This window comes from Epinephelus fuscoguttatus, linkage group LG14, assembly GCF_011397635.1.
Source record: "Epinephelus fuscoguttatus linkage group LG14, E.fuscoguttatus.final_Chr_v1".
Lineage (NCBI taxonomy): Eukaryota > Metazoa > Chordata > Actinopteri > Perciformes > Serranidae > Epinephelus > Epinephelus fuscoguttatus.
Window position 1 is genome coordinate 20,480,747 of NC_064765.1, and position 26,550 is coordinate 20,507,296.

At 43.0% G+C, this 26,550-nt stretch overlaps 1 protein-coding gene across 5 annotated transcripts in view; it reads right to left on the reverse strand.

Annotated features, from left to right (window-relative positions):
* Positions 1 to 26,550, reverse strand: part of kidins220a (kinase D-interacting substrate 220a) — a 55,396-nt gene that overhangs the window by 7,663 nt on the left and 21,183 nt on the right. For 3 of the 5 annotated variants that reach the window (XM_049596555.1, XM_049596558.1, XM_049596554.1), the window contains exons 21-27: positions 26,064 to 26,149; positions 22,530 to 22,674; positions 20,777 to 20,939; positions 5,496 to 5,674; positions 1,985 to 2,196; positions 1,338 to 1,454; positions 709 to 768 (exon numbers count right to left, since the gene is read on the reverse strand). In XM_049596555.1, the coding sequence (XP_049452512.1) occupies positions 709 to 768; positions 1,338 to 1,454; positions 1,985 to 2,196; positions 5,496 to 5,674; positions 20,777 to 20,939; positions 22,530 to 22,674; positions 26,064 to 26,149 (962 nt within the window). The remainder of the gene's footprint in view (positions 1 to 708; positions 769 to 1,337; positions 1,455 to 1,984; positions 2,197 to 5,495; positions 5,675 to 20,776; positions 20,940 to 22,529; positions 22,675 to 26,063; positions 26,150 to 26,550) is intronic. The other 2 variants (XM_049596557.1, XM_049596556.1) reach the window with 1 other exon arrangement.

Below are 26,550 nucleotides of genomic sequence, written 5' to 3' on the forward strand. Positions count from 1 at the left end.
TAAAGGGGATAAGACAGGCTAATGTACATAGAAAAGCCAGGAAGGGATGAAACTGGGGAAATGTATACTAAGGAGGAAAGGAAACAAAAGTGTAAGGGAAGATACAAGGAACAAAAAGGGTGTGGAAATTTAAGACAGTGGTGGTTTGGAAAAAAAAAAAAAAGGAGGAGGATCGAAGCAAAAGACACAAAAATAGAGATGGAGAACGGCAGGAATATTACACAGTAATCTATATTTAAATCTTTCAAACAGCTCCTTTAAATGCTTGCTGGCAGCGCCCTGATAAGTGGCTTTGTGGCGCAGAAATCTCCTGAGTAGTGTTACTCAGGAGTAGTGCATTCCTGAAGTGGGTTAACAACACGTTTATAAGAGAATGGGCATGGCTACTGTGCCGAAACAAGAGTGGACTTCATTCAGCATGTTATATTTTTACATACGCTGAACCTTCTCTTAATAGTAATCAGGTCCACATAGTCACACCAGATGCAGTATTTAACACAAGTATTCTGCAACGAGTGTGACAGTCTATATTCAGTCTTGGCTTTTGTTAAACCACAGCAACAAAATAAACTCTCTGTCAAACATACAGGCGTGCATTTTACACATGCAACAAAAGAAATGACTGATGAGGTTTGTCAACAGGCAGTTAATGACGAACTGGTTGCGTATTTGCATATCCTCAGTACTCCAGAAATGTAACCATGTTACCATGGTGGGGTCAGAGGGACAGGAGGGGAGGCCTTCTCTTGCATCTTCTGCAATAGCATCCTGACATGAGCACAGAATGAAGACAAGGACTGTATATAGAAGAAGGCTAGTGAAGGTTGAGTTCATTACCGCTCAATTTATGATTTACTCTGAACTGAGGAAATACCACCAGCGTCAAGAGCTGGACAGTTGTTGGGCACAGGGGTAGGCAGAAGAAGGTGATGTTAAAATCATCAGGTGGAGAAATGTAAAGGTAAAACATGTGACATCAGACTGAGGAAAGGGAAGAAGGAAACTTGAGGAAGAAATTCAGAAAGTCATGCAGTGGGCCGACACAATGGACCTGATAGCATAATAAACATAGCATATTATTGAATGACATAACAGCAATATGTCATGAGCCTTTGTAAGTTTAATTATAGTTATAAAATGATTAATAACAATGGAACAGATCGCCCATAACTGGTGGTACTGTTCGGAAATATTGAGTATCAGGAGACACCCACATGAGCACTACCAGTGGTTCAAACATTCATTCATTGACCTCAATCACAGAAACAATGTTGTTGCCTAATATAAGGCACATATAGGCACACATCAGATAGATCTAGCACTACTTCTTTACTTACAAGTCCACTGGTGCTGTCCTTAGGTTGACCGGGTGGTTTAATGGAGGGACGCGAGGATGGGGGGACATGGTGGGAGTAAGGCCGTGGCAGGTGATACACATGATGGGGGAAATAAGGCTATGAGGGGGGAAAGAAGTATTGTGGAGAAGAGGATGGGGAGAGGAGAGGAGGTAAAAAAAAATAATAAATAAAATGAAAATCATATGAGGGAGGTCAGGCACACAACACACACACACAAAAGCGCTGCAGGGGAAAGATACTAACTTGCATGTTCTTTCTCAGTAAAGTGAGATGCTGGTTATTTAAAACCCATGGTCATATGGTGGTTCAAAGAATTGTTTACTGCACGGTTTAGTCAGTGGTAACTGCAAAGTGGGTCAGAGTAATGCTACATTATGATAACGTGCAGAGGGCTGAGCGGCTAAATTCAGAAAGGGCCTTTTTTAAAAACAGTGGCTGTTTGTGGTTGTGTGGATCGGCGAGTGTCACTCAGGTGGCAGGAACTGCTCCTCCTGTCGCTGTTAGATAGTGGACAGCCATTACAATGTTATTTATGTCATTTGCTTTTTAGATTATTAAGAAGATTATTTTCTCACTTAGGCTTTTCTACATTATTTTTTTCTACACGAGTCCCTTTTCTGTCTCACCCGGTTGTAGAAGGGGTGCTGCGGGCCAGTCATCCCGCTGAAGTAGGCACTGTGAGGCTGAGGAGGCATGGATCCGGCGAAGGAGCCCGCCGGAGAGCAGGCGCCCGAGTGCTGGCCATAACCTGACTGCGGACGGGGCACTGTGTCTTGCAGGGGCAGCGTGGGATAGGTCACTCCTCCCATGTGCATCTGCTCCCTGGCCGCACGCACATCTAAGAGAGGACAGAGCAGGGGAAAAAACAGAGAGAAGGAAGTGTTTATCTGCGATGCTGACGATCATGTCTTGGCTATGACTATAAAGACCCTTCAGATCCACCCACGCATCAATAATTTAGCTTTATTCCATCATCTCAAGAGAGTTTAGCCAGTTGTGAATCCACAAGGAAAAATACATATCAAACAATCGAAGAACACGAGAGTGCGCTGTGGGGAATACAACAAGAACGATGTTCCCGAACATGTTCTCCTTAACCAAAACAGAAGACAATCAAACAACTAAATGCTGGAGAGAAAAACGGGCGCAGATGTTAAGATTACAACGATCTTCAACTGTGAATTCCATTCTCACTTTGATTTCTATTACTCCGCTTGTTCACAAACCAGCAGGCGGGCTGATAGTCTGTCTTTTCCGAATGATATGCCCGGCCACGTGATGACTCTGGCACATGGAGGCCCTTGCTGTCCCTGACAAATAAATTCACCCGCGTAAACAAACAAAGCAGATCATGTGAACTCATAGACACCACCGAGTAAATGCTTCGCCACAATTGTTTTCACATAAATCAGTTTGACTTCGAGAGGAGTCGAGTAGGCGCTGAGGAGGGGAGCTTTGGTAAAAACCTCCCGAAATTAAAGTTAAATAAGCCCAGAGACAGAACAGAGTGGCTCTGTGTGGCTGGCAAGAAAGTAAGAACCAGAAACAGAAGCAGGCACCAGAATGTCTCCTGGTTATACAAGTGGCTGCTGAATGACACGCTGAGTGAGACCCAATCCAGCCTGCGAACACAATGGGGGCCTTATGATGTGAGTCAGGCTCATGGGCGGGTATCACTGACAGCACTGCCCACTGGCTGGCCACAGGACACCGGGCACCAAGTACCGACTGGCCGCGGAGGGAGTGGAGGGAGAGGGATGACTGGGTAGGAGCATTGGTCACCTTCCGCTCCCTGAGGACACGTGTGAAGGTGAAAACACCCACACACATTCGAGTGCACAAACACATGTTCCATGGTTACATTTAAACACACTTTGAGGACAGGAGCGCTGTACTTACAGACTGGACGTCTGGTTGTAGAGCTTGGTCAGCTGCACCCTCCGTGACTCAACTTCAGCTCAATGGAACAGACTTTGTGTGTGTGAGTGTTTTCTGTGGTCTCATAACACTATGATGCAGCAGCTTCACACTTGGCGTCATTGACACTCCTGTATAGGCTGAATGGACGCTGACGCACGGTAGCAAAAGTACCAGTGCCTCTCTGGCTTGCTGTTTGGTATTGATGCACTATTACGTCACTATAGCTGCGAACTGTGAAATTTGGTGCAGCAGTGGAGGCAGATTGGTGACAGCGAGTGAAAATATTGTCCTGATCCCACAGTGCTGTAGTGGAAACCTGCTCGACATTTGATTGTTTGGAAATGAGAAGCAAGCTGTGGGTTTCTGAGAGTCCCTGCAGTGGGGGCGATTTTAGAGCAGACCCTGCTGCAATGTTATGAGTAATGTCACTGCCAAATGAGCTGGCACTGAATGCAACACATCACATAGAGGACAGTTCTCTGCTTCTCCATGCTATTGTATACTCAACCCTTTTATGTAATTTAGACAAAACTGGACGATTAACCTCCTTCTCTCTCACACACAATGACACACACATAGATGCACACACTCTTTATCATGATGACAAATTAAAAGCGTGAAAGCAATGTCATCTTAAACATGGAGAAAAGAATTAGCTCTTTTATGTATTTTCACTGCGTGTTAACATATTTAATAAGTGAGACTGTAAGGATATCTTAATAAACCCATCAGATTTAATGCAGTTTAAAACATTTTAAAGAGAATGGCATGCCTCAATTTTGACTAGCAGCTGTTTTTAGTTTGCCCCCATTGATTTACACACAAAGACAGTGTGTTACTGATTTTTAAATAATACTTCCCCTGCAAAATGACAATTTGTGTATCAGTTACTCACAGACTTACACTGAATTCGAGAAGGAAAATTTGTTTTTCTCACATGCCTCCACTGTGAACGAAGAATCCAAAAAAGGCGAATGTTTTACGTGAATTAAAGTCCATGTTAAATCACACAACACAAGTCTCATTTATTCTTGCCAAACACATGCACTTTCGCCAAAACATTACTATTAAAAAAACATCCCCCTATGAGTAGCACATCCTAAGCGTGCCTTAACATATTCAGCTTGTGAGCCCCGCTTGAGCAAAGTTCAAATGCATGCACATTCCCAGACACACTACTCAGCCTTGCATGAGACTGTATTGAAATGTTTGAAATTTTAACGTTTAAGTAAAAAATAAATGTGTTTGGCAAGTGCTGAGCATACGACTGGATAAACAAGATTTGGATTATACTGCACAAGTTGTGTGAGTGTCTGTTAACGGATGTTTTGATATAGTTTTGTTATCATTAAACGTGGTCCCAAATGACTTTAATTCATAAAAAATATTTTCCGGGTTTGGATTATATGTTCACTGAGGAGGCTTGTGAGAAAAAACAAGATGTCTCCACGAATTCAAGGTAAGCAATGAGTAACTGATATACAAATGGTCATTTAACAGGTGAAGTATTCCTTTAAATTTAACAATTCTATATTCACTAGACTAGATTGACGTTTTATCCTTTTTGTAAGGATAAATGAGCAGTAAAGTTAAAATAATACATAGCTATTACTTCCAGACTAAAGATGGGTCACTCATTGGTTTGATATGTATAAAAATGATGTGAATCACATACTGTGGGCTTCTGACACAATAACTCAAGGTTCAACTTTATTGTTTCTGAGGCTTTAAACCTTAGTATTGTTGTCATGGAGATGGTTTAGTTGCTGTTCTGTTGTCACATGAAAGCAACTAAATTATATCCACGACGAATGAGATAATCCATTTGCCGAGGAAGGCGATGAGATGTGGTTGAAAGCTTCAGGAAATAGAGTTGGAACTTGTATTGAGATTCTTCTTTGGTAAAACTAACTACTGTTTCCAAGCTCAAGAATAAACCACGCTAAATATGCTGCGGTCTCCACAGTCACCAGATCTCAACCAAATTTTTTACGTGTTGGACGGCAGTCTCAAACACCATCATCAAAGCACCAAATGAGGGAATATCTTTTTCGAAGAATGTTAATCCCCGCAGCAGAGCCCCAGAGGATCTATGCCAAGGTGCACTGAGGCTGGTCTGGCAGCTCACAGTGGCCCAACACCTTACTGAGACATTTTATGCTGTTTTTTTTCCTTAAATATTTCACCAGTCTGTGCAAATACTGAGTGTGTATGAACCTGCTATGATCTCCCTGAGTTTGGGGTCCAGGTTGACGGTGCAGGGCAGGAACATCTCCACATCTCTGGCAGTGAGAACCGGCGTCCTGGAGGACAGAAAGACCTCAAAGCTGCGGATGTCTCCATCAATCTCCAGCAGCGGTTCAACATCCTTAGTGGTGGGAATGTTTTTGGAGATTCTTGGAGAGAAAGAAAAAGAGAAGGGGGGGTTTAAGCATGAGTTTAAGTACTTGTAATTTCCTCGATCTGCTCAACATAATAATTATTTACAAATATTAATCTTCATGATTTAGAGAACATGACGACTATATTGTAAACCTCTCAACTGTGGAAAACCAAATGCTTAAAAAAGACAATGCAACAAGCTGTGCTGTATTATTGGCATATGACACAGATGAAAACATGTCAGTTCACTCTAAATTCTGACTGCTAGCTCGAAGCATCACATTCTGACGAAAAAAGAAAAGAGGAAATAGCAAGCAGTTCTGTTAAGATTGAAGAGATATGCAACGGTCATCATCATCATGAGAGCAGAGAGATAACTGGATTTAGAGAAGGCACGATAGTGAAAGGGGGGATGTTTGAGGACAGATAGAGTGAGGGATGTTATCTTTTCGCAGCAGAGGAGGAAACCTGAGAAGATGACAATCAGGGTAATTTAGCAAGCAGCAGACGGAAGCGCGTCATGATGCGCTGCTACAGTTAACATGATGTTTGTTATCACAGGGCCTAAGTAAACACCATGTTTGGAGATTGTTCCATTACTGTGTGATGTAGTTTTTCCAGTCTATACTGCAAAAAGAAACAACACTGTGTTATATCACGAATGTCAGATTCAAATAATTTAGAGACAGTGCTCAGTTTAAGATTATATTTTAAAAACTGCAGCATATAATATAAAATAAATCTAAAACTAGTATCTTAGAGGTGGCAACAGTGCCACTGAAATGGTGAATACTGAAGTGATGAGGTGGGAAATCCAATTTCTGCTGCACAAGGTTAAAAAAGATATCAGTTTAATCAAGGACGGTGTGACATGTGGCCGAGGCTACAAGAAACACAAACACCAACAACCCAGAGCAATCATTACATCTGGTTAATCCCATCATTCAGACATGAAAATATGAAACTCTGAGTGACTTATGACAACGGCCATTTATCACCAGAATGTGCCGCTCTTATCAGATGAATAGGGAGACTCCAGCAGGGAGCAGACATTTTTCTCATCTCTGCCTCCATTCCTCATCTGAACCCTTCATCATTTTCTCAGCGGACACTTTTCTCTCCCTGCATCCTACTTAACCTTCCCTCCTTCTACTTCAACCTCAACTCAACCTCTTCCACATACATCACCCAGTCTGTGTAGTGGTATGCTCTGCTGAGAACACTGCTGAGAGGCCTGATGAGTTTGGGGTTTTTCCCCGAGCCTGATCTGTTTTTGAGAGCAAGCACAGGCTGGCCTTTCTGTGACTTGATTGGATGATTAGTACCGTCGCTGCGGCACGCTAGCTAAGTCAGCGTGAGGTCAGCATCTGGCGAGGGTTCAACACAGCGCACTGTTAGCTAATAATCCAAACAATCAGATAAACTAATCCAGTTAACAAACTGACCGAAATGTTCCCTGTCTGCCCAATTTAGTGAGGCGCTCATACCCCAGTGCTGGGGGACAGAACAAGACTGCAGCACCATTCTGCACTCTGTTGCGAGTTACATCATTTACATTTTAGGCTTTTAGCTTATACTCCTATCCAGACTGCTTCCAGTGAGCGAACAGGTAGGGGTCCAGTCCTCTGTTCAAGGACATTTTGACAGGACAGATGGCTGGTGATGGACACATCTGCTGTTGCAGGGCTCGAACCTGTGACCTTGTGGTCACAGTATGTCTCTAACCAAAAGTACAAGCCTGCAAAAAATACAGCGATGGAGACGTTCTAGAGAGGCATTTTGACATGTGAGGTATAAGTGAGTCAAAAGCAGTGGTGGGTAGTTTAAACAAAAACAGTATTCAAGCTCAAGTATTGTTACTTTATAACTATACTGACTCAAGTAGAAGTAGAAATAACTACTGGAGTAAAAGGAAAAAAGTCTCTTGTACAAAAACTACTCTAGTAGTGAGAGACATCATCAGATGCAATTTATTACATCAGTGTATTATATTCAGACAGATCCTCAACAGGTAAAAACAAATGTGAAGTGCATGTTCATTGTCATTAAAGTGCCTCTCAGGAAACAGACAAACGACAAAATACGAGCTGTTAACCACACCTCTGAAACTCTCTGGGGCACGTCTGCTTGAATCAAAAGCATTGTTTAGAGTAAAGTTGTCAAAAATATCAATACTTTCAACACCACATGTCGAAAATGATATGATCTTTCACATTTGATTTCAGAGTGAGCACTTTCAACTTTCACAATACTCTTTGGTACAGACAGCTGCAGGCAGGATGCAGCAGCATAGAGGCAGACTTTGCACGGTAAGGCTCCAAAATAACATTAACATCTCTCTTCTGCTTAGAAGTGGTGATTTTCCAGCTCACAGCAACTAAATTTGATATAGCCTCTGGCTTTTGTTGGATACCTAGAGTTAGAAAAAAATGTTGTTGCATATTTCCGATTTAATGCTGGCGCAGGTAGCTTGTTTACTATATTAGGTGAATGCTGCAGTCACACTGAACGTCCTGCTGAGCCTGTTCAAGCTATACTTGACAAAAAGAGAACAACAAAAAAGGAATCGTTGAATGTTCGTATTTAACGGCAGAATCTGATTCAATTGACATAATTCTGAGTCGGGTACAGCCTCAATTGTTAATTAAAAAAAACAGTATGTATGCCTGGGACTTTTTTCTTTATCTTTGCCATGGCATCAAAAGAGGTATTAAGTATCATTTTTTTATGCGAGTATTGCACTGAAGTCTCGAGTGGCTGCGATCAGCTCTGATTGCCACGTTGCAGCCGGAACGCTGTGCCAGTAGTGGCTTGGATGTATATATGTGTCACATAAACCTCTGTTAAATCTGTGGCACTGTGATTGGCTAGTGGGCTGTCTTGCTGTCGGGTAATCGTGAGCTCTGCTGAATATAAAACTTATTTATAGCTCAATGTATCATTAAAGTTAGCGAGAAATGTGTAGACCAATGTAACGGAGTGGAGGTACGTATGTTCTACTGCAATTTACTCGAGAACGACTTAAAAGTATGCTGCAGAACAATGAGTCTTGGAAGTAGAATTTCTTGAAAAAATGAATCAAGTACATGTAACAGAGTAAATGTAACCCCTTGCTACCCACCACTGGTCAAATGTGTACCATAGGGACTTACTGGGAAGCCATGACTCATTTTGCCCATGTGCCAACCCCCCCCCCAGGTTACCTATACAGTTAGTAGGTGAAGAAGTGCAACTAAAATCTATACTTTTGCATCTGTGCTCCATTCATATACCTCTCCCCAACCCTGTTTGATCCTCCTGCAGAGATTCACTTCTTAGCAGACCAGCCCAGGTGGGTCACCCTGACCCCACTGTCCACACCCGACTGCCAGTACAGACACACAGAGACTGAAAGAAGAGAGAATAGGCTGTGAGCGGAGAGGACACAGAGGCACAGCTGGGCTCCAGTGGACAAAGCCCTCTCAGTCTTTCTTCCATTAGAACCTTTAACAAGACCCAAAAGGTCAAGGAAGCTCCATGTTGGCACACAGATGAACCCCGCTCATGTGACCTCTGCTGGGGAGGATGAGTGGGACTGTGAAGGCACAGATGTTACCTGCATACACACACACATAAACAGCGCCAGGGAGCGCCACCGGTGCTGATTCAAACAACATCGACAAAAAAACAACTGTGTAATGTCCGCCGCACACACCTGGGCAGTGACGATGGGGAAATTCAAAGGCACAGATGAAGGGTGGAGTGTATGCGTGTGTTTGTGCGCATGTGCAAACACATGTACAGTATGTGTGGGTGTTTGGTTCTTTTTCCCATGAACTGTATTAACCCGTATACAGACTGAGAGAAGCCTGTGCTTTTCCCCATTTCCAGCTGGCTTACTGCTGTTTATTTGTGGGTCTGCAGACACAGACCAACAGGAGCCAGTGACTCACACACAAACACACACAGACACAGACACACACACACACACAGGGCACTTCCTTTTGCTATATAGAGAACGCCCTCGAAGATTTTCTAAGGAATCTTGAGTCTTTTTATAGGATCGTCAAACATAACTCCATGGTGTGTGTGCACAGTTTGGTCTCACAGTGCCAAAACTGAGACGGACAATAATAATGAAACTCAGACACATCTAAAGTGATTGTATTTACTTCAGATTCTTTATTTCATACATTTATTAGGGGCTAACAGTTAAAGAACTCAAACATTTTGCTTCTGTATCACAGTCAGTTGTCTTTGCAAAACAAGAGACAAGTGCTTCACACATATAAATCCCTCATGTTCACTGCCCAACAACAATGGCATCCAAGAAGCTAGCTACAACTGCACATATTGTGCTGACCTGTGTGTTTGCTCTGGCCTTCTGTCATACACTGCAAACATGCAGCAGCACAAACAGCTGCATCTTCCAAAGACAACCGGGAGCCAGTGAGAAGAACAAACCAAGGACATCCATCACTGAGTTACACCCAGACAGATGGAAAGAAAAAAGGGGAGAGCGAGAGAGTAAGAGGTCTACTCCTGATGTTCCCAGTTGACTGGACAGACAGGCCTGCGGGAGTGGCCAGCCAGACACAATGTGGAGCTCACACTTCAACACCGTCCTTATAAGATCATCGGTAAAGATCAGAGAGCACCAACCATCAATGGACAGTTGATGAGGCAGACTTTAGAGAAGAACAAATGAAGGAAGAAACAGATTACAGACGAACTGACAGATGATAATTCATAAGACTGATTCTGGCCAACACGCTGAACTGCACGGTGTTACAGAACAAACAGCACCCATTAAATGACAACAGCAGTTTGTCAATGAGGTTTAACCACTTCAAATGACATCATTTGCAGTTAACTAATGATGAGTTGTTGGCCTTGGCATTAAGCAATTGACACAAACCACTTCAGACTTAGTCATCCTCACAGTGAACAGACGATAGAGGCGAAATGAACAAAGCCTTTCTTATCAGCAATCAGTTGCCAAATGACAAGATGGATGCTCGGGTTGGAGCGCCAAGGAAGCCGGCGTGCTACTTTCAAGCAGGCTGAGGACGAGTGCGATAAAGGCCGTCGGGCAGCCCTGCAGCCGTTCCTGCACAATGGGCCCATTGACTGGACCGAGCTTATAGCTGCAGCAGTACAGGCGCTTAGGCCCGACCACTCTCTGTGTGGCGTGGCCACTGGGAGCTTTCTAAGCTTATCCAAATGCTAATAGGTCCCAAAGCTGACTGGAGCATAGCCTTTCTTCTCCTCTCAACCTCCCACACGCTGCAGCTGACGGGACTGAGCAGAATTCATCTCTCTATCCCCTCCATCCGCTGTTTGGGCGCTGAAAGTATGAATGTGCCACTTGACTTTGCTTTACAGCTGCCCTCTGTGCTTATGGACGACATGCGCACACACGCCACAAAGAGGTGGTCTTGCTGCCAAACATTTCCATAAAGGGGCCCAAAGACAGAGAGAGATGCCTGCAGAACAGACAAACGCCTGTGCACATTGTGTTTGAGAAGCTCAAGAGTTTCAATGTCAGACGCTGTGTGACCAGTACAACAGTGTGTGGGTGAAGAAGTTAACCAGGCCCGGGTCCGGCACATTCCTCTCCTGGTCAGAGACGCTGGCACAGTGTCTGCCAAGCGTGTGGATGAACCCAGTGAGGCCCGCTCTGGGAAAACAGTGGACAGGCGGACAGACCGGCAAGCTGGCGCGTGGACTTGCAGCATCAGTGCTGAGAGAGGTTATTGTTACAGTGGAAGCTGCCAAAGCCTCCACCACCCCAAAGGCAGAGGGAGAGAGCAAAAATATGTTTTCACTTTAGATGACGCCATGTTCTTTGTCTCCTTAAAATCCAGACGTATTTCCTTGATTTGAATCAAATGCTTCAAGTACTGTGGACACCCTCTGTCTCTGCTTTCCCCTCTGTCTCTAACTTTCTCTCTTTTTTTGCTTCCTTGTCTTGGCAGTGCCAACTGACAACTTGTGGCAGCGTCTGCTTTCCATATACATTCGTGGCAAAGTTTAGTCCAATAATTGAAACTCTCTTGTACTAAGCTGGACCTGTGCATCCCAAAGCTAACCACAGAGACAAGCAGGCTAATGGGAAACACACCAGGCTGATAAAAACTGAACTGCTTAGGAGCGAGCGGCCTCTCTTTTGAGACGCGCTCAGGACTCAGCGGTTCCCCGAAATGTTGATTAAACTCATGTGTAGCACCGAAACGGAGCCTCGTTGTTCCAGACCCCAAAAACCTTAACTGAACCCTCCACTCAGAGTAACTAAAGCCTCATTCTTGACAAATACTAAAACACTAAACCTCAGCTTGGTGATTTATGCGCCAGAGTAGAGTTTGGAGCATCTTAGGGCCATGGCAAAGTTCGTTCATTGTGACACTAATTGCACCACGGAGTTCATATCAGCCTATGTGGTTGTTTGATAGCCGTAATGGTCAGTTGATAGGCGGTCTGATGCAGAGTTAAGTGGGCTGGACTGCAAAAGTGAAGACAAATGTGCTCTTCTGCAGCCGATAGGATCAGAATACATCTGGAATAAGTCTGTTATGGAGCTAAAAATCCATACAGTGAGTGATGAATGTGACAATTAAAGCTTGGGATTCGCAGGCTGAACCAGTAATCCTGTGATTAACTTCACAGAGTGGGATGTGTGCATCAGAAATAAGATGGGAGAGGGATAGGAGAATGTCAATGAGCATATAAGCATGGGAGAGAAAGAGCGAGACAAAGAGAGTATGTTATTTTGTAAAACTGAATCGGATTTGGCTGTTCAATACGAATATTTGGCTATTTATTCCTTTGTTTCGATATAGAGTTTGAGCGTTCAAATGGGGTTCTGAGGAACGTTTAGGATGAAGTAAACATGCCAAGTTAGCTAATTATTGCATGCTAACTATGCTAGCAATGGGTCAGAAATGTGTCACAACACTTTTTTCTGACACTAGATCAAACAAAAGCCAAAGACTGAATCGTATGAAGTTGCTGTGAGCTGCAAATTCACCACTTCTATATCTCAGAGCCCTCTGGCCTCCCTTCCTTTTGGCTGCTTTCTCTGTCTCACTGAGACTCACCCAGGGTCTGGGTCTACAACTACTGGACTGTACTGGAGAGCAGCATGAAAGCGAGGAGTGCTCACCCTGCAGCTAAATCTGGGGAAAATTTGTCCCTAGGACACTGCTCACTGACTGATAAAAGAAAAAGACTGCTAGACTTGAAGACTCTCAGCTGACTGAGGGGTCTCTGACTGATGATTTGAGTCAGTTTGACTTCAGGGAGCAGCCCTAATAATTACAAAAGCTCCTCCACTCCAATTTGTGTCTGAGTTTGTGGCAGTGAGGTAAGCCTCTCCTTATTTTTAAGAACTTTCTGAAGCACATTGCTTGAGAGACCACAGCAGACAAATCTGATAACTAAATCCTTGAGCTGTACAGGGCTGGTACCGTGATCACATGCCCAAATAAAAGCTGCTTTAAAAGCAAAGATGGGGAAGAAAAGGACGCACGTGATTCCTCCCAATATAGGCTCAATCTGTAATTCACCGTCTTTGGGCTTGTCCACTAGTCATTCTTTGCCATTTCAGTGTGGTTTCTACACACACACACACACACACACACACACACGCCCTAAAAGGGCCTGACCTCCATTGACTTTTGAAGGGCTAGGATGTTAACGTCAGTTAAGGGTTGAATGTGTGTGTGTGTGTGTGTGTGTGTGCATCATGTGTGTGTGTCCAACTATCAAGTGTGCCTGTGGCTCCTGTGGCGTCTGAGTGGCAAATCTCGTTGTCCACTTAAAGGTCAGCGCTGACCCTCTTGCAACCCTGTGCTGCTATTTATAATCAGCCCCCCACCTTCCAGCAGTTCCGGCACAAAGAGACAGCAGAGCGGGCGAGAGATCAGCGATAATGCAGAAATACCAGAGTATCAGGCAGATGTCTGCTTCTCAGCCCTCCTCTCCTTCCATCTCAGTGTCACATTTAAATGTTAATCCAACCTTGTCGTCACTGATGGACGACTCTATGACTAAAGAGCAGAGGCCAGTCGGAGGTGTAGCAGGGGCTTTTATTGCATTTGAAATGATTCTTTATGCTTTGCACAAAAAGGGAACAGAGCAGTTCTCTTGTTTCAGACCAATTAGACTAATCCCTCAACCTCGGCTTACAGGCAGCAATGAAAAGCGCTTTGAGGATTTTCTAACAAAGAATGCTGCATGACGTTCTATCCGTCCTCACGTGGTAGGCTCCACACACAAATACATGCATACACAATTAAAAATACACCTTGCACAGACACCTCCTCCTGTGTCACCTGTATGCACTCGCGGTGGCTGCGGTGTTTTTTTTGTTTAACATTTTGAGCAGCTCAGCGGGATTTGAGTGGTGGTGGAGCTGGCTGTAGCCGATTCGTGTCTGAGTCACCACCGCCAAACACCTGAGGGATGGAGGAATGACAATGCTAGCTGGGGCGACCGACACACACACACTCTCAAATCAGCAGAGGACCAGTTTCACTCTATAAACAGCCATGTGGGGCCCAGGGGACATGTGCATGAATCTGTGTGTCCACCTCCTGGACTATCTCACTTCGCGCAGCAGCATCACCTGAGGCTTTGAATACACCTGAGACATGAACACACCGACGGCAAACTCGCCTTGCAGTAACGCTCCTGGTATCTGGTCTGATCCTCTGAACACACTTTAATTCTTTTACCTCGTTTTACCTCCAGAGACCAGACTCTCTTTTCTTCCCACTTTCTCTTAATGCCCTCTCTTATCTAATCCCAACCCTCTCCGTTTTCCATCTTTATCTCACACCTACCATACTTTCTTTTTTTTGTCTCCGTCTGTCTTTATCTTACTCGTCAGTCAGGTGGTCTGTCTGCACACTGGTGTGCGGAATCAATGCCAGTGTCCTATCAGTGATGGAGCCAGAACTCTATTGAGACATAGGTGGTTTCACACCAGCCTTTACAAATCCATACACGTTTTCAGGCCTCTTGGCAAACGGCAGTGCAATGAGCGATGGCATTACCAGTTATACTCTGCTTTTCACTGAAACGCCTCCTGGAGGGATTTAGCTCAGGGACAATGAGACGAGGAAAAAAAACATTGTTTTTTTAGCATTTTCCGCGCATCCAGATGACAGAAAGTGTCACGAATACGACGGGAAGTCACATGAACATTAAGCCACGTAGCAAAGAATAAAGACTTTTCATTTGAGGGCAGGGAAAGTTCAAAAGTATTCATCATAAGAAAAGAATAAGATCTCGCCTTTTTTTTTTCGCGGTCAGATATTTAAGAGCTTATTAAAGGATTCCACATAAAGGGAATCACCCGCATGAGCTTTGGAACAGCACTTTTATCCCAGCACATAATTGCAACCAAATTACAATAATTGTGCCAATTAAAGTAATCCTGAATGAAGAGAGTGTCATCTTAATGTTTCAGTACTTGGGATAAGAGACTCTCTAATTAAGACTGAATTGCCTGGCTACGTATTCATTCAGAGTGCGATTAGTGAGGAAAGAGGGGGAGAGAAAAAAAAAAAAAAAAAAAAAAGTTTTGAAGTGTCCGAGAAGTGCCTGGCTCTAGTCACGTCGCTGAGAGGGAGATTGTTTGGTTGATGAATGAAGGGTCGGAACAACTAAGCAGAGAGGAAGAAAGGCTGAAGGACGGAGAGTTGATTGTTCAAAAGCTGTGACGTAAAAATTAAAAGCAGAAAGTGCATCAGGATTTAGAGATTTGTTTTACACACAAGTACTGGCAAACAGAACGAACAGCACTTCTAAAACCACAATTTTACCTGACAACAATTTCTCTGCTGTGTTCTGCCTCCTGTGCTGTGTGAACGTGTGTGTGAACGTGTGTGTGTGCATAAGCGTGTTTGTTGAATGCAGCCTGCATCTCAGGGTCTGATTAATTACACTGATTCTCAGAGGAGTTGGGGGTGACATATGCTCTTGCACTGGTGTGAGAGCTAGGTGTGTTTGTGTGTAGATACGTGTGTGTGTTGCATGCGTACCACACACACCAGCTTTATGTGTGATCTGAGGTGTGTGCATGCATATGTTCAATCACAAACGCTTGTAGTGGCAAATAGTGTTTGTATGTGTGCTTGTTTCAGTTACAGCGTGCATGCATTCTGCCACAGTTTGCGCATGTGTGTGTGAGTGTGTCTATATGCAATAGTTTGTGTGTGTATGCATGTGTGGGTGTAATGAACAGAGGATTCAGGTGCAGCGCCAGAAACACACTCCTGAGTGCGGCGGGGGCATCCTGGCACAGACAGGGCACCAGATGTCAGAGCAGTGCAGGAACCTGCTCAGTGGACCAGTGACACTTTTTTTTTCTCTCCTAGTGCTGAAAACGGGATCTGGGCATCCAGGAATAAACTCTCTGAGGGGCCGACTGAACCCACCCCCATACATCATTAGGTCCAAATATGTTAACCCTTCAAGCGAAACACAGAACTCTTTACTTTGAAACAAATCACCACTGTCAAATGTATATAACTAATAAATAGAGACATTAACTGAAACTGTTGCCTACAGACTGCATTGGCGGTCCTTTAAAGGTCCTTCAGGGTGTTTCCAGAGAAATCGTAACTGACTGATCATGCCCCCTGATATCGGTTTCACTCACACTTCCATGCTAGTCTGTGTGATTGATTCATCTTGCCTAACATGCCACCAGGGCTACAAGAACTACTAAACTGCCTATTATCATCTCAGTTAGTCGATTAATAGTTCTATAAAATAACAGAAAACAGAGAACAAAGTCAATCGCACCTTTCGAGATCTAGCGTTGGGTATCATTGCTCGAAACTATTCAGGTATCGACCAAAACAATCCAGTATGGAGTAGTATCAAAACTTCTCCAGTCAAATTATCAGTGCATTCGATTCTTTTCTACCTAGATCTAGAAAAAAATCATTATTTGATGATTTGTTTCGCTTGCAGCCAATCACCACAAGCATTCCTCGCCCCCTACAACAGCAGTTACAGCCCATACAGTCTGTGCTATGAAATCGTGCACAGTATGTTTGATTGAGTCGGCAGCAGCGTGCCGAGATGCCACCAAAGGGTTTGAAAGTATACTACATGCCTGTGGTGTCTGATGGCATTTATGTGACCGAATGCTTCCATTCACATGATGGGCATCGAATGAAGTTTTAAAAAAAATCAAAGTACTTTATTGTATTAGTACATAATGTAGTACATAAAACATAATGGTTTTGGTACTGGTATCGTAATTCTTTAAAAGATACTTAGCCTTACCAAGAACATAAATGGACATCTTCGTATTGCTTGTTTTGCCTGATCAACAGTTCCACATCCAAAGATATTGACTTTAATAGAATTGAAAACAATTAAAATCAGCAAATCATCCCCTTTGAGTAGCTTGAACCAGTACATTTTTAATTGATTTAATCGACTATATAAAAGTTGCTGAGCCATTTCATGTCAATCTTCTGTCTAAGTAAAGACGAATAACAAAGTGAATTACCTAATATCGAGCCATGTCTCTACATTACAAAGCAAATTTATGCAGAAATATGCTATTAAATCTTTAAAGGCAGCATCTGCAATTTAAGTATGAAATTTAGGTCAACATCAACACACACAAGCCCTCCAGGAAGACAACTGACTATTTTTATAAAAGATAATAGGGAGCTAAATTCAGAATAAAAAGTATAAAGATGGTCAGATTTCCAAAAACATAGCAAAAGTCATAACAACAGCCACGTGTCTAACATGTGTCCTCGAGTAACATCCAGGACCTACACTGGCTCAGCCACTTGAAATCACTCTACATTTAGCTATTTAGCGGAAGCTTTTCTGTAATGTAATGACTCTAAACAACATCAAGGAAATAAACATACAAAAAGCCCATTAACAGTCTCTGGGAAATGGCAGGGCTGCTTTAAAGCAATAACCATGAAGCAGGAGTGAGCTAGGTTAGCTATACTCATTAAGTCTCTAATGGCAGCTAAAACTAGGAACAACTAACTCCTGAGAAGACACTGAGATACTGAGAAGGAAGAAATGATACAGCTGAAAATGATAGTCACAAGGCTGGAGGCTCCAAATTCAATTTGCTGGTGATCAAAAAACAGCATTCAAAACACGGATTTGGGGCTGTTAATTTGACGGCTACAAATTTGAGGGCCGGTCCAAAACACTACTTGTTTTGTTTCTGTTCCGCTTTCTGTCAGTGTGCTGGGCAGGCCCTGACACTGGCTCACCACTCCAGGTGTAATCTGTAGTTTCCCCCTGCAGGACTAGCGAGACAAACATTTCAGCTGCACTCTGTGTATGCATGTGTGTGTGTAAGCTTGATTACTTTGAGCCAATATCTCCTACAGACAGTGCCATCTTTGTTACACACAGATATTTCCCCCTGCTACCTTGCATTAGTCTGGGCAGCCCCCGGCCTTACCGTTAATGATAGAAATCGCTGAGGTTATTAACCGATTACACATTCTCCATCAGATTAAGACGGCTGTACTGGCCCGCTCCCGCTACGGGAATTAGCGCTACACATTTCTCTTCACGCCGTGTCCTACAATGACACTTCACAGCCCTTCATGGCACTTGTTATTGCCAGGCAAGTTGCTAAAAACAGCTTTTAGTCGTTTCGAAAGCGTGTGTGTTTGTGTGAGATATGAGGGAAGGTGGGCGAGTGTTTCTATTTTTTCTCTCTTTTCCAGGAGTTCAGGTACATGCCATGGAGAGTAGCTGTCACCTTCATCACTGAGAGGCACTCTGTGTAACTCATGCAGTATTTCCCTGTGGTTTAGCAGTGTATGGGTCAATATAGTTTTAATTTGGAGGGCTAGGTAGGGCATGAAGTCTAAACTGAGACTGACGCTAAGCCAAATTTTATTTTTACCTTAATCCTTGATGTCTGATTTATCTATAATGACTTATAAAACGTAACATTTCTGATGCTCTGTGTGTTGTGGCCTGCTGAGCTGTAGCAAGCCTCACAGAGAAGAGAGGAGAGGAAGAGCATGCTGCTTTGTGACTGAGATGCAGGGCGACAGTTGACCTATAAGGGGCTGACTCACCCCCACGTTCACTTCACCACTAATATATTCACTTAGTAACGCTCAGGGGATGTGCAGTTCCGCTGTGTAAAAATGGCTGGGCACAACAACTCTATGTATGCATGTTAGAACACAAACAAAGCACACACATGAGGTCTGAAGCGTGTCGGTCTGGTGGTAACAACTGACCAAAAAGATGCTAACTCTGAGATACAGGAAATGGTCCACTGGTTGAATGTAAGCAACAAAATAAGATGTGACATGTGCTGTGCATGTGTGTATTCATATACACTGCTAAAAAGGAAAGCAAAAAGAAGTAGCTATCCATTTCTCCAGCAGACAGACAGTTGGGGAGAAGGGGCCTGAGGTTCAGAGAGGCCATCCATCGCTAAGGAAAAAAGACAGAACATCTCATCCAGAACAAAAAAGGGGACTTAAGAGCCTCGGATTGTAAAGAAGGAGAAGAAAAGAGCAGAGAGACAGAAAAAGATACGCAGACAGAGGCCTGAGTCTTATCAGCGGAAGATTAGTGCAAGAGATAAGGCCTCTAGGCAAGGCGTCGTGTTTAGCCTGTTTGAGGCTTCCTGTCATCATCATTAAGGCCGCTTCTCCGACGGCCACGGCAGAACAGAGCAGCCATTTGAAAAGACACCCAGTGAGGAGGAAGATGAAGGAAGACAGGGCCGTTGGTCAAAAACACGATGATGGCTATATTAAGTCTAATGAGCAGTGTAAGCACAATCCCATGCTGTGGTGAAGGCGCTTGAATCCAGGCCTTTGGTGAGATGTAGAAACACTGCAGAATGTTATGGCTGTCCTAGTGTATAATTATATCTCCCAGTTTTATTTTCCACAATAATTATGGTAAAAGTGTGGCGATCTTCTTTAGGATGCTCACTGTACTTAAACATTATAAAGATATACAACATAGAAGCGTGGGGATGTTTTTTTCCACATGAATTAACAATTATAAAAAGCGGGGATCGTCATTATCAAGCGCAATAATCGAGTTACAGCCTCCTGACTAAGATGCTTCTCATCTAATACCTTGTCATCTGTCCTCCCCTCAACCTGTACACATCTAATGTATTACTTGACTGCTATATAAAAACGGAAGGTAATGCTTATTGTCCTCTGAAACCCAAACAGAAAACCTAGTCTAATGAGGCAGTGGTTTGCCTTGGAGATGGGGGGGAGGGAGGGTTGTCTGCTGAATGTAGCTGGCTGACTGGCTGACAGTAACTGTCTGTGACGCTTCCCTGCCGCAGGAGTCGTAGGCGCTAGTGTATTGTGACAGAGTGCAACCTTTAAAGGCCATCGACTGATGCACAACAGCACCCAAACCCAGCGACTCGGCCTGTGTCGGCCTCCTCCTCTGTGTCTGCGGTGAGCACGCCTAAAAGCATCTGTGACCACACACATACAAAGGCATGAACAGTCATACTGTATACACACACACACACACACACACACAGACACAAGACTTTTCCTTCACTGCTCAACCAAAAAATGTCTGAACGTCTCCTGTCCAGTTTTAAGGAAATGTGTCCCTGAAGAGGTCCAGGCTGTAACGCAGTCAGCGTTTGTCTTGTGCATTATGATCAATTACAAAATCTGTCTGTCAGTTGCCAATTAGTGTGGCACTCAAAGCCATTAGCAGTGAGTGTGGACTAATGTAGCCCACACGGAAAACAAAATCCTCTACTGCCACCTGCTGGTCAAAGTTACTTATATCAGTATTTCAAAGAGAGAACATCAAGAAATGTGATTATTTATTGACTGTTTTGGCTTTTTGATCTCCTCTGGAAGGTCAGGACACATGAGCAACTCTGCAGGGATTCAGCGGTTTACTGACAACACTGGGTCCTTAAGATGAACTCATCTAAGCTAAGACTTAAGAGTGATGGAAAGACGATAAAACAAGAAGGAAGAAAGTAAAGTAAAAAAGAATGAAACAAAGAAATTATGTGGGTGTACTGAATAAGTCTGTGCACCTCGTTAATCAGATGAAAGAGTTGGTGGTTGTGTCTGTCAATATGTTTATATGTTTGTGTGTCTTTGTACCTCTCATAGATGGTCTTGAGAGTCAACTGGTCAGACACTCCGTCAGTCTCTTCCAAAAACAGGATGATCCACGATGTCCTGTAAGGCCACTCCTCTGTCAGGTTGATCCATGACGCCAGCCGATCCCAGTTGAAGATGATCTGATTGGCCCGCAACAGACGACCTGTAAACAATGGTGTGGAGGATTAGTGGCCTTTTAAGTCACTCTGGTGTACTCTGCCTGACAAAATTATTAGCATCCTCCTAATTGTCTATGTCCATTAATAATCTGCCCAAAGTCGTGGCATTAAGAGCAGAGAAGTGGGCTTGTAACTGCACAGTTATCAGTTTTACATCAAATATACTGTAAATACAGTATACTGGCATCCATTACACATTATGGTTCAGCTACAGAGGCTTACTGTCTCAACTGTCACACAAGTTGGCCAACATCACACAGTCTAGGACTCTTGTATAATCTGTCGCTAATATATTAATACATCTGTGCATCATTCTTGAAATCTTAACTTGCTCTCATGACATTATTGCAAATGCAAAAAAAGTGGAAACTGCTAACAGTGATTACGTTTGTCCAGGTCAAACTGATCTCTAAAAGCAGATGGTTAATATAACCTTTTTCTTTATTTCTCAACCAGATTACCATCTTACTGACATTTGAATATTTATTACATGAATATAAAGTAGTGAAATACACAGCTTCACTCTTAACTGGTTTTAAATAACTGTTTGAAAATAGAGTTCAGCTGTTCATTATCAGTCCACTTTATGAGGACGGCTTCAACCACACATGCTTTCCTCATGCATATTCGTTTTCTGTCTCCATCACTGGCAGCCATGACTGTTCTGTTTGAGGAGATGACACGAGGTAGCCCGAGGAACACCAATGCTGTATTCCAGATCAGATACTTTTTCTTTTTACTTCAAATTTTACAGTAGAGAATGCAACAGATACATGAGTAAGGGGGTTAAAGTTCAAGGCTCAACTTAACGACAAAGTACTATGTCCCAGTTGTATGCATGCTGCATGCTATAGTGCGTATTTTATAAGGGCAGCTCCTGTACATACTGATACTAAAAAGAAAATTAAGCATGCGACTCGGAACGCAGGGCAAGTATCGCTGCTGCATCTCATTGGCTCGTTTTTGGCAGTTAGTTCAACCTTCAAGGAGGCTACGTTTTTGATGAGAGTAAATGACTTTCTTTTTCCCAGCATGACTTCAGTGTGCATAAAGCACCGGCCTCAGGTAGCAGCAGGAAGCAGACAGGTTCCCACAAGGCAAATGAGGCAGTAATGTCAATTAATAAATAACCTTACTGTGGTTGTAAATAGTTTCTCCATATGTTGAAATTTATAGAAAGACCCAAAGTGAACAGTGTAAGTGGACTTCTTGATTACTATTGGCAACTTAGTTAAACAGCATTTGTATGGGAATGATTCTGTCCCAAGCTTTTTGATCCATACGAGTGGTTTCCACTGTAATATCTATTTTTAATTTCAATGCCTGCCTACTCTTCATTAAAATGCTTTGTTAATTCCACCGCCTCTGCAACCACATGTTGACCCCTGCTGGTCTTGAATTAAATGCCACCAGAGCTTTCATTGTGTGTTTTTTCCTCCTACAACCCCAATAATATTTCCTTATTACTGGCTAACCATCCAGTGAGTTAAACTAGGATTTAATAACTTTGATGTTGCTGTAAAGACAAAGGTTATTTGACAATTAAGAGAAGCAGAATGTGGTTTATTCTTTACCTGTGATAGAAACAATGTTGAGCAGCCTCCTCATGGTCTGTGGGCTGATGTCACTGAACCAGTCCTCCGTCACCAGCAGCTTTGTCAGGTCAAAGGACATCTGTCTGGTGATGCTCCTCTGCATCTGCCGACGCCGGTATGTGTCCTTTATAGAAAAATACAGAAACTCAAATTAGCATGAGATCAGAAATGTTTACAAGTTTTTAATTCGTCATGTTCCCAGCTGGCTTGGCATGATTATTATGTCTCCAAGACGACGGGTTCATTTGTTGTTTTAATCCAACGTTCATGTATCACAAACTGTAGGGCAGAAATCCTGTGTGTCAAAAAAAGTAGTTAGCAGTGGGAATACACTTCAGTCTGGAGACATTTAACAGCTGTGTGCTGTGCAGGGAAGTCTTAAAAATAAGATCTCTCTACAGACAAATTGAAAGTACGAGTGAAACAAAAGCATTTACATTAGTCTTGACTCCTGCAGAGGTTTTGATTACACATGCGTCATCCCTGCAAGCTGTGCATCATGAGACAGGAGAGCAGGCGATCTCAGGTCATGTCAATGTAAAACCTTATGCTTGAACAGATCGAGGAATACATGTAGATGTGTGGATAGAGCCTCAAGTTCTATTTTATTTTGTCACTATAATGATCAACATCTTCCATCATTCCTTCAATATCACCCATCTTTTCGTGAGCAAAACATATAATTCCCTGTGACTGCAAATAAAAATCAAAGAGCCACTGTCCAAAGCTGAACAGTCATGACACACAGGCAAGCTATTGACACAGATCTAGCAGAGAACAGCTGTGATGATATCAGACAGCTGCCATGGTCATGAGCCAAGGCGAGGCTTTTGGTTGACTTTGAAGTCGTAACGCCAGTCTCATGACCTCTTTCTCAGAGAGATGAAACATATGGCCACCACTCAGTCAGAACTGAAAAGGTCCATCATACAGACAGTCCTGGGCGGTGTGTTTTTCAATATATGTTGATTTTTAATGTAGTTTTACAGCTTTGTTGGTTCATTTAGATGATTGATTCTTGATTTGCTTAATCCTGGTTGTTCTTCTTAACCTTGCTGATTCACTTTTCAATCATTCTGTAAAATACTGTCATACTTTGTGAGGGTGAATTCTTCATTTTTTAAAATAATGAATGCATTTTTTTTTTCTATCCTTAACCTAAGTATGTGGTTAACCAGTATTATCACATTTATACGATTTCCTAATTTATTTTCTGTGATTCATCTGCTTTAAATTGAGAAATGTTTTAAGCATTGATCAAAATAACCATTATATATGATTATGGATAATACATAGACAAAAAGGAAATATTTGGTATACTTGACGAATTTGTTTTGTCTCTGCTCCCTTAATTTTATGCGTGTCGTTTCCCGGGATCATCACATTTACAATTCTATCCTAATTTCTTTACTGTAATTTATTTGTTTAGTGAGTTTACTATGGGTTTGTAGCAGTATTTGCTAGATAAATGCAAAGACTGTCAAAATACCGGAAGTAGCTACCATGACTTCACCCGCTATTTTGTAGACTCCCGCTTTGAAGCCTCGAGTTCGGCGCTTTGTCCGTCGCCATCTTGTTATTTTGGAGCCAGAAGTGACCGTATTCGGCCGAGTTGGTGGAGCTGTGGAGGAGCTAGGGGTGGATCTGACTCATAGGCTGTGGTGAGACCTCTCAGACAGCCTGTCACTCAGACTACCACGCCCTAAATTATGCATAACTATAAGCCTTGATAAAACGTAAATGGGTGAGTTATATAAGAATTCACCCCCATACAGTTGTCATGAATGAGAAAAGTAGCTATAGAAACCAAAACCATTTTTGTACCAGGCTGTAAACATGTTTATTTCTGCTGTAAAGTTGGGCCTTTTAACATGGGGGTCTATGGGGACTGACTCGTTTCTGGAGCCAGTCTCAAGTGGCCATGTAAAGAACTGCAGTTTTGGTTTAAGTGGCTTCATTTTTCAGCCCTGAAGGTCGACAGTTAGATAAATGAGATAAAAGTCATGAGACGATAATCGCTTTAATTTCCTTTGAGGACTAAATGGACTGAGATTGACAAGGACTTGGGGTGATTCTTACTTGATGCCCTGTTGGTGATTTCTTTTTATACCTTTCTTTTGTCCTGGAACTACTGGGAAAGTAACCTTTAATACAAAGCTAACTACTGATAACATATGGGCTGTACTGTGCTACTGCTGTGCATTTGTGTTCCACTAAAGCAATACTGAGCGCAGAGTTCCAGGTAATTATTATTGTTCTTGTAAACAAGATTTAATTCCAGTAAATGGAAATAAGATGGTAGAGATACTCCTAATGTCATCTGCAACTTGAGAAGCCACATGAAAATGGAGAGCCACTAATTCATTTTCCCCTCCTGCCCTCATTTTAATCTCCACTTGTAGAAAGAGGGCCCTCCTGCCAAGAGCTAGCTCGTGGCGGAGGGCAAATAAAAAGAGCATGCCACCCGTAATAGAAGGGCCAACACCAATAATTGAGGGTACTAGATAAACCCGAGGTACAAACAAATGTCAAACAAACAAACAAGAGAGGGAGGCGGGAAGGAAGGAGGGGTAGTGGGAAGGTCTCGCTGGGGGGAGGGAGGCATCAGCGACAGCAGCAGAGTCACTTAGCCTCCTGCCAGCAGACCTGGTGCCAGTGTTTTGTCACAGGGACCCACTGCTGCTAGGCCTTGTCATTAGGCTGTGGCAACGCAGCAGGAAGGATAAACAGTCATTACATCAATTACACCAGGAACCTTGGCCGCACACCGAGCACCTCTCTTTTCGTCTCCATGTGTCTCCTTCTGTCCTCTGGCCTCTGCGCTGCTTGCCAACACCACGCCTGCACTGAACCCCCTCCCGCCATTCAGGGAGGAGACCGAACACAGAGAGCGCTGACAGTTTGTAAGGCAGCATCTCTAACCCTAATCCAATGTTTTCTATTCAAGCTGTGGTGAACTAACTGCATTTTAATTTGCTTTGATTAATGTTATGATATTAATTTCCAGCTGTACAATATTTCCGTATAGCATGAGCTCTGTGGGAATAAGTGTGGTGGGAAAACAATTTATTTTAGCCTGCTCTATGAACAATACATCTGTCTCCATTTTAAACTTTGTATTGAAAGCTTCTCTGCAATTTGTTATTATTGTTGGCTTTTTGATTTGGTTGTTATGGGTTAGGGTGGGGTTTGAACTGTGTCTGTCTAGGGTGACAAGTAGAATAAACACTGCTTGATATATTGGTGTTGGTATAACTGATTTGGCTTTACAATAATCCTACTCTTGGACTTGTATTTTTATTGATGCCTGTCTATTATTATTATCATTCTTCCTCCTATGACTCACACTGCATCCCCTACCATCTGAGAAGGGGGGGATCTCTCTTTCTCTTCCTTGTCTTCTTTAGTTTCAGAGCATGGGTGGGGTTGGGAACTACTGATGTGGGGCTGTAAACCCCAACAAAACATAGTATGTGATACTGGTCTATAGACATAAACGTGAATAGCTGTTACCCTGCGGTTTAGGGCGGTCTTGCTGCCAAACTTGTCTTGGCCCAGACTGGTCAGAGACATCTTCCTCTCCATATCCTCATGCCATCCTGAAGAGAAAGAGAATAAAAAACTGAGCAGTGCATTTGAGTAAAAAATAAAATGAACAATAAATATTAAATGCCTGTATTTAAGGGTTATTACACCTTTATACAACCAGGTGAAAAGCAATATACTTCTGTGGATCCCATGTTAGTTTAGTTCCGAAAGTCACACAATCACACAAAGAAACCATTCAAGGCAGTGGTAGACCAGCAACTATGTGTTTGGCAAGGTGAAAACACTATTTATGTCGAAAAGTCCGGTTGCTGTAGACGGGGGCACCAGCAAAACAGATATATCAGCTTAATTACACATTATATTTAGATTATTTTTACCGCTTTACCTTGTTTTGGGACAGCCCCTCCAACAGCGTACTGCAAAGCCACCATACTTCTTTGACAGAAGCAAT